Source organism: Hyaena hyaena, unplaced genomic scaffold, assembly GCF_003009895.1.
Source record: "Hyaena hyaena isolate Hyena2069 unplaced genomic scaffold, ASM300989v1 scaffold_138, whole genome shotgun sequence".
In the NCBI taxonomy this organism is placed as follows: Eukaryota; Metazoa; Chordata; class Mammalia; order Carnivora; family Hyaenidae; genus Hyaena; species Hyaena hyaena.
In genome coordinates, this window is record NW_024080770.1 from 2882040 (window position 1) to 2896175 (window position 14136).

General features: G+C 35.8%; 1 protein-coding gene across 3 annotated transcripts in view; it reads left to right on the plus strand.

Moving 5' to 3' along the window:
* The window catches only part of ATAD2B (ATPase family AAA domain containing 2B), a 162955-nt gene that overhangs the window by 129303 nt on the left and 19516 nt on the right, over window positions 1–14136 (plus strand). For 2 of the 3 annotated variants that reach the window (XM_039238342.1, XM_039238344.1), the window contains 2 exons: window positions 1845–2041; window positions 5335–5494. In XM_039238342.1, the coding sequence (XP_039094273.1) occupies window positions 1845–2041; window positions 5335–5494 (357 nt within the window). The remainder of the gene's footprint in view (window positions 1–1844; window positions 2042–5334; window positions 5495–14136) is intronic. The other variant, XM_039238343.1, reaches the window with a different exon arrangement.

Sequence of the window (14136 nt, forward strand, 5' to 3'; positions counted from 1 at the left end):
AAACAAAGTCAGTTTTTTAGATTCTCCTTACCTTTAGATGGACATACATGGAAGTTGTCATTGTGTTTACCTGACTTGAGGAGATTGGGAAGTACAGCCTCATTGTTAAGGCCTTATTAACAGGTGACCATTAATGAATATTCTCCTTACCATTTCAATCCAGTTGCTCTGATAGATTTCACATTCTGAGGCTTAAAAAGGTGAAGAAAAAAAGTCTTTGGTTCTGCTCTGTTTTAGTCAGTTCAAGTACAGGGGACTTAAACTGTAAGAATGAAAACGCGTTGTGGGTCAGAGTAGGTGTGATGGGTCAAGAGCTGATCAGAATGTGTGCCTTTTCTGGCTTATTTATTTTTCAAGTATTTATTGAGCACCTGTTATGTTAGTTGTGTTAGGCACTTGGAAATCTAGCATGGCTTTGTTTTAAGCATTACAGTTTTCTTGGATTTGGGCCAATAGCATAATATTTCAAATTTCAGCCTCCTGGTCTAAGAAAGGAATGCATTCTGGGTCAATCAAAAAACTCTTTCTAATCTTAAAGATGTGTAAAAGATAAGGTCCCCTTTGTAATCTTTCAGCTCCTTCTAGAAAATAGCAATCCTGTTAGAAGTTTTTAAACATCTTTCCCTGTGTTCTTTTATGGTTCTCATAGCAGTTCTTGTAGGATATTAAATGCATTTCCACCCCTTCCAAGTCCTTGCTTTTCCACATTTGTTCTACTTCTGTTTTTTACTGATTATACTATCCAACACTTCAATTATTTTATTGTTCTTTAGCGACTCCTTTCCACATTTCCTCAGAGTTCTAAAAATGAGCACCTATCAAATGTCTGTAGTTGTGGGGCTCCCCCGACCCAGAAACCTTGGAAAATTAAATATGGAAGTTACACCTTCTGATTCTTGGTTGTTGATTCCTGTTACTCTAAATAACAGTATTTAAAGTATTTTATTATGAATATGATTCATTTTAATAAAGTATCTTATATGTTCTCAGATACATTTTAGTCTCAAAGATTTGAATTTTCTATGTTAAGGATTAACATAATTCTTTTTCTTTTTGAGTTGCTTTTATTTACTTTCATTTCTTTTTGTCTTAGGGACTGTTTAGAAATCAGTGAGAATCCATAGTATTTTAATTGTGAAGTTCATTGTGATACTGGGAAAAACTTTTAAGGAATTAGGGAATGATGTGTTTAGGAAAGTTAGTACTTTTTAGGAAGATTTTGTGTTTTAGGTAGATAATGAATACTGTAAAATTTACATATAACAGTGTAGACTGGATTTTCCATCTTATCCATGTCTTTGGGATTCTTTTTTTTAGTTCCTAATATTTTTTTGCTCCCTACACAGGTATGTGCCATTCACTACCCTACTATGTTGTATTAAGAATGTGAGAGTAGGAAAGACTCCTCTAAAATCAAAGTTCTTTTGGGAGTGTGAAGGATCAAAGAATTGTTACTTGCCCATTTCACTGTCATGCATATCAGGCAACCTCATTTTGAGAAGAAGGTTTTTAAGCAACATTGATTTTAAGCAAATTGGTATACAGTTCTTCACCTGAAGATATTTTTGTTCACTTGAAATATTTCTCATAAGTTATATGTAAATAATATTTCAAAATCATTTAAAATCATATCATTTTCCATTTATAGGAATCCTACTGTGAGCTATTTTATGGAGTAATTCTGTTCTCTAATGTACCATTGGTTTCTTTTCAAATTCTTACTTGCTAGATTTGCAAGTCGTTCACATAAATTTAGAACTCTTTTTTGAGAGAATGCCAGAAAAGTAATTGAGGTCCTGGCCCTGCCATGTTGGAATCTTAACATTTCCTTTTATTTCCTTTAGGTCTTTGTGCTATGGAAGTGCTTCCTCTAGCACTACCTTCTCCACCTCGTCAGTTATCAGAATCAGAAAAAAACCGGATGGAGGACCAGGAGGAAAATACTTTAAGAGAGCTGCGGTTGTTTCTCAGGGATGTAACCAAGAGGCTGGCCACGGATAAACGTTTTAACATCTTCAGCAAACCGGTGGATATTGAAGAGGTCTTGTTTCAGTAGTGTGCAAACAGTGAAGTTGAACTGGCTAAAAGAAAAAAATATTGACATCTTTTTTTGGAAGGAAAAAAAGCAAAGGCATGGATGAATATTACCCCTAGCCTGTAAAATTTTAATCCATGTGATAACTACCACTGTCATCAGCAAACATCTGGTGACTTTTGGATGAAATTAGTGACCAATTTGTATGTCCTCTTATTTAGTATTGATCTTTGTGATCTCTTACTCTTCAGTTTAAGAAGAGGATTAAAAGTTACTTCAGTGAAATGTCCATACTAGACTATTTTTATTCCAGGATAAATCTTGCTTTTAAAAGTATATTGGTGTTAACTAATCAATACCAATTAATTTTGGCATTTTCCAAATTATGTATAGTATAGTGAAAGAGGTGGCTAAGAAACCTGAAATCTCTCTTTTGGAAATGCCTGTAATGAAGATGCTGTTTGAAGTTAAGCATATCTTGTTCAGCTAAAGTTATTTTTTCTGCAAGGATTTTCTCTGCTCCCAGTGGAAAATTTCTCACTTTCAATGTGTATTGTTTTGTGTCCTTGTGGGAGCATGGTTTGTGGTCATAAGAAATTTTCCATTTGGAATCTACTATAATACCGTAGTTAAAATTTGTTTGTTGTTTTTTGGTTTTTTTATCCTGGGATAATATAGCGTGTGGATGATGCAGCCTTTACTGGCCTTCTTCTTATAGTTCAGACTCCATGTTTGAACAGCTTTGGTGTTTTTAGTTTTGAGTTTCTTCTTCATCTTTTTTTTAATTTGAATTTTGAAATGATTCATAGTTCAATGTTGTGTACTTCTTGTGAAATCTGTGCTTTTGGGCCCGAGCAGATTCCTTTGGAATCATTACTTCATCTATGACTGGGAAGAATGAACTAGTGATGTTTTTTCCCCTCTGAAAATAGCTATTTTTCCCTCTTTGGAGGAGGAGGGGGACTGTCTATATTTTATTTGTGTATTTATCCAAAATACATAGTTTTCGCCATTTGATCCTTTTAACAGCCTTACAGACTCATTATTATTCTTAAGTTGCAGCTGAGGAAACTGAGGTTCGCAGGCAAGTGACATAGCCAAGACTCAAAGGTTTTTTGAAATTCAAAGCCTGCATTCTTTCCATTATATCATAGCTACCTTAAATTTTCTACTGAAATGACAAGAATTGCTAATTTGCTTTCACAGTTAATACATAACATTTTATACTTGTGGAACTTTTTTCTCCCTCTCTACAGAGTGTTTTCAGATAAGTGAAAATTTTGAGCCCACTTTAAGGATTAGTTTTGATGTTTATTTTTATTTCAAATTGGATATGGGCTCTGACACTTAATTGATAGGGGCTTGACTGAAAGTCAGCCTCCTGCACTAAATCAGTTTTGCCTTTCCCCCAGAGAACTCTCTTTCTTTCTGACCAGAAGAGATGATCAGATTTCACATGTCACGTGTGATAAAGTAAAAAGTTTTATAAATGATGGTAAGGCAGTAGGAAGGGATAGAAAATCTTGGTCAGAAAGAACTTTTATTCAAGGGTTATGTTTCTTATTTTCTCTTTTATTCTTTCTTACCTTCATTCTGCTACTGTTTTTTTGCTCTTGAAGTTGCAAAGATAGAGGTCTCTGTGAAATATTTGGGGAAAACAAGATAACATTTAAATAACCTAAAACATAAAAATTTATATTCAAATAATGAATTTGAAATGTTTAAAGACTATGAAATTCCAAAGCAGACTTCCAGAGAAAGCAAAAGTTTAGAATATAAATGTAGGATTTAAAATTAAATATTAGAAAGAAAATTTTATAATCTCTAGGTAGTATAAATTTTTATAGTGCTTTGTAGTAAATAGACATTTTCTTTTTTTTTAATTTTTTAATGTTTTTATTTATTTCTGAGAGAGAGAGAGAGTGAGAGCGAGCAGAGGAGTGTCAGAGAGAGAGGGAGACACAAAATGTGAAGCAGGCTCCAGGCTCTCAGCTAGCTGTCAACACAGAGCCCGATGCGGGGCTCGAACCCACGAACCATGAGATCATGACCTGAGCTGAAGTCAGACGCCCAACTGACTGAGCCACTCAAGCGTCCCTAAATAGACATTTTCCACATGTACTCAGGGCATGCCAAATGCTAGGGCAAAGAATCCAACTAATACCTTCTGAACTGTTGCTTGTCCATCATAACTTCATTACCTCCCCCATAAAGAGATTGACTGGCTTTTCGGCTCCTAGAAGTTAAATAATAAAACATGAACACACAATTACCTAAACATTTAAAATTGTGTATAAAATACGTATATATGTGTGTGTATGTGTATGTGAGTGTGTGTGTGTGTGTGTGAGAGAGAGAGAGAGAGAGTGTGTGTGTGTGTGTGTGTGTGTGTGTGTGTGTGTATTTGCAATGGAGAAAAAGTAGCCTTTAGTTTCAAAGAGCAGAAATTATCCTAGCTCCAGAATTTGGTCTTGGAGTAAGTGGATGTTTCTAAGACTGATTACTTGATGTGAGATTTGCATTGGGGGAGGCAGTAGAGATAGGTTGATAAGAGATTTCTTAGCGGTCAAATGATATAAAACATTGGTCAAATAATAGCTCCTATTCTGAGTTATCTCTCAGAAAATCAGCACAATAGAATATATTCACTTGTGAATTTATTTATGATTAGGGAAGTTCAAGCAAATCTACTAGTCATGAAATCAATACTTATTTTTGTTATATAATTGACTCAAAATGTTTGTAATGACTCCAAAGGAGCAGAAAACACTTTCCATGAAACAATCCATCCTGGAAAATTGAGAAAGAAAGTGGTTTTCATTTTTTTCTTTTTGTTATTGTTTTTGTTTTGTTTTGCTTAAAGATTTTAAAGAGATTTGCCAGAGAATTTTTCTAATAGTATGAAAATCTATGTTTCTTAATTTCCTTTAAAAAGTTTCTTGAAGTAATGCGTATTAATACTTATTGGGTGCTTTTACCCATACATTCTCTTCTCAGGTATATACAAAGGCCTGGGGGCAAAAACAGCTGACACAAATTGGCTTAATATTTCAAGATGAGAAACATTTCAGAGTTGATTTAGATATGACTTGAAACTCAACCTTTTCATGGAAAGTATGATTTTAAAGTAGTAACTTTAGTAGCATAAATTGCTCTACAATTTTATCCTTATTTGTAATTATTTTTTAGATACTTAGATTGAAATTTTAAATAATTTTATGGTTTTATTTTGTGTTTTTCTGAGTGGACCATGTGAAATAGCAGAAGTAATTTTCATTAAGATATCCTGTTTGTTTTAGGTTTCAGATTATCTTGAAGTAATCAAGGAACCAATGGATTTATCAACAGTAATAACTAAAATTGATAAGCATAATTACCTGACTGCTAAGGATTTTCTGAAAGATATTGACCTCATCTGTAGCAATGCTTTAGAGTACAATCCAGATAAGGACCCAGGAGGTAAGCATGCACTGGGCATGGTTCAATTTGGTGATCAATGAGAAGATATTTGAAAGTTTAAATACTAAAGCATGCCCATGTTTCGGATAGATAAATTGGTTTTAATGACATATTATTGTGTATAGAAACTTTTTTGAAGAGGAACTCATAATATGTTTAAATTAAATTAAATAATGGATTTAAATTAGAGGATTTTATTATTTTAGGTATTCTGTTCAGGGTTTAGTTTCTTCATTTACTTTTTACCTTTTGCACTTAGATTCTTGCTTTGCTCAGGTAGGGTGGAAAACTGGGTAAATGAGAATTTGATATAAAAAATTTTTTAAAGATCTGCTTAGATTTTTAAAGATATTTATTTAGATTCAAATTAGTTAACATACAGCATAGTATTGGTTTCAGAAGTAGAACCCAGTGATTCATCATTTACATAGAACACCCAGTGCTAATCCCAGCAAGTGCCCTCCTTAATGCCCCGTCACAACTAGCCCATCCCCCCACTCACTTCCCTCCAGCAACCCTCAATTTGTTCTCTGTATTTAAGAGTCTCTTATGGTTTGCCTCCCTCTCTGTTTTTATCTTAATTTTTCTTCCAAAGTTTATTTGTTTAGTCTACATTACCATTGATAAACACTGGGAATTCTAAATTGGTGCGAATTCATTATAGGATAAGTTTACATAGTAAAAGACCCCTTTAGGTAGACAGTATGTATTCTATAGATTGTGGATATTTTTAATGTAATTTTATTGTTTTGTTCCTAATCTACTCTATACTGAAGTCTGTAGTTTCAGCTCTTTGAGTGCCCTCCAGGGAGGATTGCCAGGAACATATCTGTAGTTAAACAAGATGAATTTACTGATTTGTTGTAACAAGGAAGAATATGTATCATGTAGAACCATGTAGGATTTGAGCTTGTGTTAAGGGTTTTGGAGAGGATTTAAATAGGACTTTGCCTAGATTGGATGCTCTTAGAAGCATCAATAGGGGGTAATTTTGTGATTAGGTATTTTTAGAATCTGCAAGACAAGAAGAATGGGAGAAGGCCAAAACTGTGATGGGTAAAGAAGCAGTGGTCACTGATAATCTCCAAGATAGGATTATACTTAGTTATTTTTGTGGCTAGGACCATGTTCATGCTTTTGTCTGTGTTCAGATATGATTATGGAGTGCTCTTGTTTTTATCTTCATGGTCACAGAGTGGCCTTTTCTGATGCTGTGTTCTGTAAAATTGTTTATGTTTGATTTGAGTACACCGAGGCCTAGCTGATAGTGCCAGTCCAATTTCCAGCTGACAGGGGCTGTTATTCTCTTTCTCACCTTACTGACAATTCTATTCTTCAACAGATGATACACATAAAAGATGTTTTTTATTTCTTACAAATGTATGTAAGTTTCAGTCATCTAAAGATATTTAGTATACAGTTTCTGCTTTGTTTCTGTATTTATGAACAGTAGTTTTTAGGCCACATATTAGAATGACCTGGATTTCTCATTTTCACATGAAATTAGGTATTTCTTACCTAAATTTAGAGCACAGTAAATCACACATCCTAATTCCAAGTTAAGAGGCAGAATGAAATTTTACATAGCTACACCTGGTATCTAACAGTTCTTAAGCTTTGTATTAGGACATTTGCCTCTTGCTAGTTTTTGTTTCTCTCGCCTCATTTTGACTTTTTATTATATATGTTGTATAGAAAGGTTTCTGAAGATTAAAAACAGATTATTAAAGTAACCTGTAAAAGTAACCTGTAATTCCATTATCTTGTGTTCTTTCTTTCTCTTACACAGATGTATTGTACATGTAATACATACATGCATAGTATCTACTAAAATGAGAACATAATTTTTATAAGCTTTGTCATTCATGTTGTATTTTGTGAAAAGCTTATGAGCTAATATATATTTTTTTTTTTTTTTTTTTTTTACAAATAGTTTATTGTCAAATTAGTTTCTACATAACACTCAGTGCTCATCCCCAAAGTGCCCTCCTCCATGCCCATCCCCCCCTCCCCCCCACATCCATCAGTCCTCAGTTTTTGTCAGCATTCAAGAGTCTCTCATGGTTTGCCTCTCTCCCTTTCCCCCACCATTTCCGCCCTTCTTCTCCCCCTTGTTCCTCCGTCAAGTTCCTCCTAATCCTCCTATACGGGAAACTAACAATAGAGCTAATATATTTTTAAGACATTATTTTAATTACATAGATGTACTGTGATAGCCAATACCCTTTTGATGGACATACTAGATTTTTAGTTTTTTACTCTATTATAACACTGATGAATATCTTTGTAGCATAAATTTTATGTACGTTCTTAACTATTTCATTAGAATGAATTTCTTAGTGAAATTTTTGAATCGAAGAATATATATCTTGTTTAAGCCTTTTAAACTGTATTGTTAAATTTTTCTCACAATTTTTTTCTCTTTTACCAGCAGCATCAGGGTCACTGTTAGCCAGTATAACAATTTTATATGAATGAGAGAATCTCATTCTTCTGTGTAGATGGCAGCCTGCAGCAGGATCACAGTTTGGGTGGTGAGCAATGGGCTGGATGTCAGCTTCATTTGATTTCCTTGCTGGGGCCCTTGGTGAGGGTCCAGTCTGCACAAGTGTCTATAGTGTCTATAGTGGCATTGAGAAAAGAACGAGAGTACTTGAGTGCCTACGCTATGGTTAGTTTTCAAGACAGAGAGGTTGCTGAAACGGTAGTAGGTAATAAGAGCTTGGGCTTTGGATTTATACCTAAGTGTTGGTCCCCATTTTGCGGTTTCCTAGTTCACTCCTAGTTCACAATTGAGTTGAGTCCTCTAAATTTTAGTATCCTTATCTGCAGAGTAGGGATAATTATGCTATTCTTCTCATTGGGATCGTTGTAAGGGTTAAATGAAAAAATGTATTAGGTTAAACCTTAAGAAACCATGATTTTCATATGGTTCAACCTAAATACGTTAAGCCCTTAGCATAGTGCCAGAGACATGGGAAGTGTTCCATAGAGGTTAGTAGTCGTATTTTTATTCTTGTTATCATCATTATTATTGAAATTCTGCTTTAATTTTTTTCATAATTGGTTGCATTAAGGGTACCATTTGCCACCTATTATATTCCCTGGAATACACTGAAAATTTAATCTATTTTGGAAAAAATTTAAAGACTGATAGTAAAAAATAAGTATTTGAATGGTTAGAAAAAGTCAGTTTAGAAGTTTAATCCAGATTTTTTCCCCTCATGTTATTACTTAATTATAAACACATTGAAATAATACTACCTTTAAGAAAGAAGCAATGGTTTCGGGTGCATAATAAGCTTTTCCTATCCAGTGCAGTTGTATAATCAAAGGATATGGCTCAGTGTCACAGAGTTGACATGGTACACTTGTAACTTTGTTTCTTCACTGTTTTAGATGCAAAAGGTGTGATATAATTTAAAAGCATCATTTTGGCTCTGTTCAGATTATTTCATATCTTTATGTTAAGAGGCCTGTTTTTTTTTCTTAGCAGCAGAACTACTTGTTATGTATTAGGAAAACAACCTTGGGGTCTGTTGTGTAGCAAGTGGAAATTACGTGAATGTTGTATTACTTTTACAAGCTCCCATGAGTATTTGAAAGCTTACAGTGTTCTGTTTTGCAGAACCTTTGGCCATTTGGGAAAACAAAAAACTAGGATATACATAGAAGACAAAAGCCAGTATTCTGAAGGCTATCGATGTTGCCTAAGTGTTTACCCAAATTCTCTCCCTTGAGGAGGATGTGGACAGAAATTGAATATGTTAGCCAGAAGAATTTCAACTTGTGGTGCTCAATGTAACTAGTATCAGATATTTGACCCTAATTATTACCTTACAGATATATGATATATATGTTTATTCCCCATTCTATGTCTTGTCTTGTGTCTCTTTTCTAGCCCTAAGTAACATTCACATATATTGTCATTTAGCTAATTTTGCTGAAATTTCAGCCCTAATCTTGAATCTTCTCAAAATCTTCCATTTTGTACCAGTTGCTTAGGAATAAAAGCTCACAGTTTCACTCTAGCTTTTGGATCCCTCTGTGGGCTCTGCTTTAGCCAAACTCATTCATATTCTCTATTAGTATTTATGAGTACCATGTACTAGTTACTGAGCTAGGTGCATAGAATACAAAGACAGCTGTGACAATCCTTGCCTCTTGTGGTAGAGACATACCACAAGATATACTCAGACATAATAAATGTTCAATAATTACTGTGTGGCAGATATATTATGCTCTGTGTTATGGTTTTAGTTTGCTGGAGCTTCCATAACAAAATGCTACAGGCTAGAGGTGGCTTAAAGAACAGAGATTAATTTTCTTAGAGTTCTAGAAGCTAGAAGTCCAAAATGAAAGTGTTAGCAGGTTTGGTCTCTCTTGACACTTCTCTCTTTGGCTTGCAGATGGCTACCTTCATTCTGTGTCCTCGTGAGGCCTTTTCTCTTATGTGCATGCACCCCTGGTATCTTTTGTCCAAATTTCCCCTTCTTATAAGGACACAGATCAGATTAGGACATATTCATACAACCTTATTTTATCTTAATTACCTCTTTAACGGTTCTACTTTATTTTATTTTTTAAGTTTATTTCTGTATTTTGAGAGAGGGAGAGGGTGAGAGAGAGAGCGAGTGAGCACAAGTGGGATAGGGGCTGTCAGTGCAGAGCCCAAAGTGTTAGTATGAGTTAACGTTTGGTGCACCCAGATAAAATGCAGACATAGAATAGTAGTTGTATATATGGTTCTAGAGGTTGGGAAACATTTGGGCAAGAAACATGGTTGGAGTCATCAGTGTATAGGAGTGGACGAGATCATGTAGGTAGTATATTTAATGAGAAGAGAGAGAAGTGTAGGAGATCCTCCTGTAGGAAATATAGATCTCAATCTCAATGTAGGTTCTTGTCTTACTGTTGGAATTTAGGGTACCTTTGTTGAAGTATTGCCCCTGCTGGGAGTGTGGACATCTTTTTATTCTTTTTTTAAAATTAGCATTATTTTTTTAAAAATTTCTGAGAGAGAGAGAGAAGAGTGAGCAGGGGAGGGTCAGAGAGAGAAGGAAACACAGAATCTGAAACAGGCTCCAGGCTCTGAACTGGCTGTCAGCACAGAGCCCAACGCGGGGCTTGAACCCACAAACCGTGAGATCGTGACCTGAGCCAAATTCAGATGCTCAACCGACTAAGCCACCCAGGCGCCCCCATCTTTTTATTCTTAAGCCAGTTTTATTGAGGTATCAGCTATATAGAGTACATTGTTAACTTTTTTTTAATTTAATGTTTATTCATTTTTTTAAGAGAGAGAGAGAACAAGCTAGGGAGGGAAAGAGAGAGGGGGAGAGAGAGAGAATCCCAAGCTGCTCTGACAGCGCAGAGCCTGACGTGGGGCTTGAACTCACAAACTGTGAGATCATGACCTGAGCTGAAATCAGGAGTCGATGCTTAACCAACTGAGCCACCCAGGTGCCCCTGTTTTAAATTTTTAAAAAGTGTTTTATTTATTTCTGAGAGAGAGACAGACAGACAGACAGACAGACAGACAGTGTCAGCAGGGGAGGGTCAGAGAGAGAGGGAGGTACAGAATCTGAAACAGGCTCCAGGCTCTGAGCTAGCTGTCAGCACAGATCTCACGAACTGTGAGATCATGACCTGAGTGGAAGTTGGACGCTTAACCGACTGAGCCACCCAGGCGCCCCTAGAGTACATTGTTTTAAAAACTGCATGTGTCTTTTAAAATCCCGCTTAGCCTTCAAGGATAAATGCTACATTCATGAAAGATCTTGTTTGTTTGTTTTTGGTCCTTCTCATCATAAGTAATCCTTTCATTTTGGAATCATAGCGCTATGTAACTCTTCTGAGACATTTAATACCCATCCCTTTATTCCACTCCCATGCCCTGAGGTAGTTACTTGCTTATATATCCTTATCCTTTGTTTTAGACTCTAAGTTGATAGGGAACAGGATCTGTATAGGCACCTTATGGAGCATGTTCTTAGCAAATGTGGCCAGTCAGAAAATTTCACCAATTGTTCTCTTGTTAGCTACTAATTGAAGGAGTTTCAGATTAGATAGAAATTATAAAATGGAGACATGATAACAATGCAGATATGAGCTAGTAAATATATAACATTTCTTACTTATGAAGTAGTTTGGGATGAAAAAAATCATCCCATTAAAAATTAATTTTTCTTAAAATCTTACTAATCTTTCTTAATTTTATTGAAAAAACAAAAACCCAGCGAATATACTTCTGTTTGCCAAAAGAAACACTGACACATTGATAATAGTTATCACTTTCTTTTTTTTTTTTAAATTTTTTTTAATGTTTTATTTATTTCTAGGAGAGAGAGAGACAGCGTGAGCAGGGGAGGGTCAGAGAGAGAGGGAGTCACAGACTGAAACAGGCTCCAGGCTCTGAGCTGGCAGTCAGCACAGAGCCCAACGCGGGGCCCGAACCCACGAACCGCGAGATCATGACCAAAGAGAAAGTCGGACGCTTAACCGACTAAGCCACCCAGGCGCCCCTAGTTATCACTTTCTTAAACGTAGTGATTTTGTTAATTTTATAGATACTCATCAATTTGTCCTAATAACCATTACTTTTTATTGAAGGCAAATGTAGGTGTGATATCTTTATTTATAGGTATAAGGGCATTGGGGCTCGGAGGTTATGTAATTTGTATGCAAACTCACAAATGTTATATGGCACAACTGAGTGGATTGAGTTCTGTCTTTAAAGCTAATGTATGTAGTTTTTGCTGTGCTTATGTTACTTTCAAATTATGTTACCTGGATTTGGAGAATCTTAAGATCATAAAGTACAAGACAAATTGGTAAATATGTGGCTTATACTCGAGCACAGTTGTAAAGCAAGAATTTTAAGTCTGATGTCCATGAGAGAGTCTCTGAACAGCTACATTCAAAATTGAATACCTGTATAATTTTCACTTTCATCACATACTTATAAGGGCCTAAGATGACCCCCCCACATCTCCAAAAAGGCGAAGATTGAAGACATGATATCTCTTCTAGTTTTAGTATTCTGTAAGCTTATGATTCTTTGCTGTGTATAAACAAAGACACAGCTCTAAGACAAAAATGATTAAAAATAATTATAATGATATGCACACAAAAAATATTGTTTCCTCCTCCAATGCAGATGCTGTTTAGAATAAATTCCTTGTCCTTCAGACCATTGGGAAATTTTTATGGAATTCTTTTTTTCATTCATTCATTCATTTCCTATTTAATTGGGAATGTGGGTGGGAGGCATACATTTAAAAAGACAAAAAGAAAGTTACTGAGTTATTTTAGAGTGATAATATGCTAGATAGGTTACGGCTTTATATTTAATCTTACCTCTTTCTTAGCTTTTTTCAAGCTGAGGTAGGAAGTCATGGCAGAAAGTTGTGGTATCCCCTGCACCACAAACATTGGGTTATGGGCTTGAAGGTATAGCCACTTCTAAGGATGTTTATTGTAGGTTTTTATGTGTAGTTGCTAAAATTTGAAGCAACTTAAAACTTCAGTTTTTAATAATGTTTATTCATTCTGAAGGGGGGGCGGGGGAGAGAGAGAGAGAGAGAACGAATGTGCACGCTGTGGTGGGAGAGAAGCGGGACAGAGAGGATCCCAAGCAGACTCCGTGCTATCGACACAGAGCCCAGTGCAGGGCTCGACCTCCTGAACCATGAGGTCATGACCTGAGCAGAAATCACAAATTGGACTCTTAACTGACTAAGCTAACCAGGCACCCCACAACTTAAAACTTCTAACAGTAGAGCAATAATTTTGAAAAATTAAGATACATCCTAATTTGGATTTTTACGCAGCTTTTATAGTTTGGTTCTCAATATTTGAAAGTTATCAGGAGACTTCTGATTTTGGCTGTGGCAGAGTAAAAGGGATTGAATTTACCCTGCTACCTGAAACAAAGAAAAAACTGAACAAAATGTATGAAAAACAAGTTTGAAGCCATTGGATATCAAGAAATGAAGGACAGTGATCTCCAAAAGATAAGAAACCAGAAGTTGAGCACTGTAGTTGCCTGGAGAGTTTCCAGACTGTAGTACAGGAAGGGCCCAGGTAGAGCCTGGAAGTTTACCTGAATTGAAGAGACAGAGCTGGAAATGTAAGGAGGTCACAGTAGGTAGAGTTCTCAGAGTAGAAAGCAAGATAGCTGCCCAGAGAGAGAGCACTCTGGAGATCAGAAGAGCCTCCTTCAGCCTGCAGCTTAACACTGGTTGATGTGTACCCATGAGGAAAGGACCTGACACCAGAGAAGGGGAATATTCCTTGAAGCTCACACAGGGCTAGCAGTAGTGCAGCAAATAATTAGAGCTAAGAAACCAACAAGGAGATAACATGGGATCATAAATGAATACACATCCAAATGAAGTGAGAGAAAGAGGGAAAAGGGAAAAAGAGCATAGGGGACAAGTAGAAAATAAATAGCTACCTTACTAATAATCACATAAATCACGTTAAGAATAAACCGTCAAGAAAAAAAAAAAGCATAAACCATCTATTTTGGTCTCAGTAGCTTAATTTTTTTTTGTGTCCCTTGCCTGAGGAGACATATCTAGAAAAATGTTGCTGTGGCCAACGTCAGGAAATTCCTCTCTGTGTTCTCTTCTAGGAAT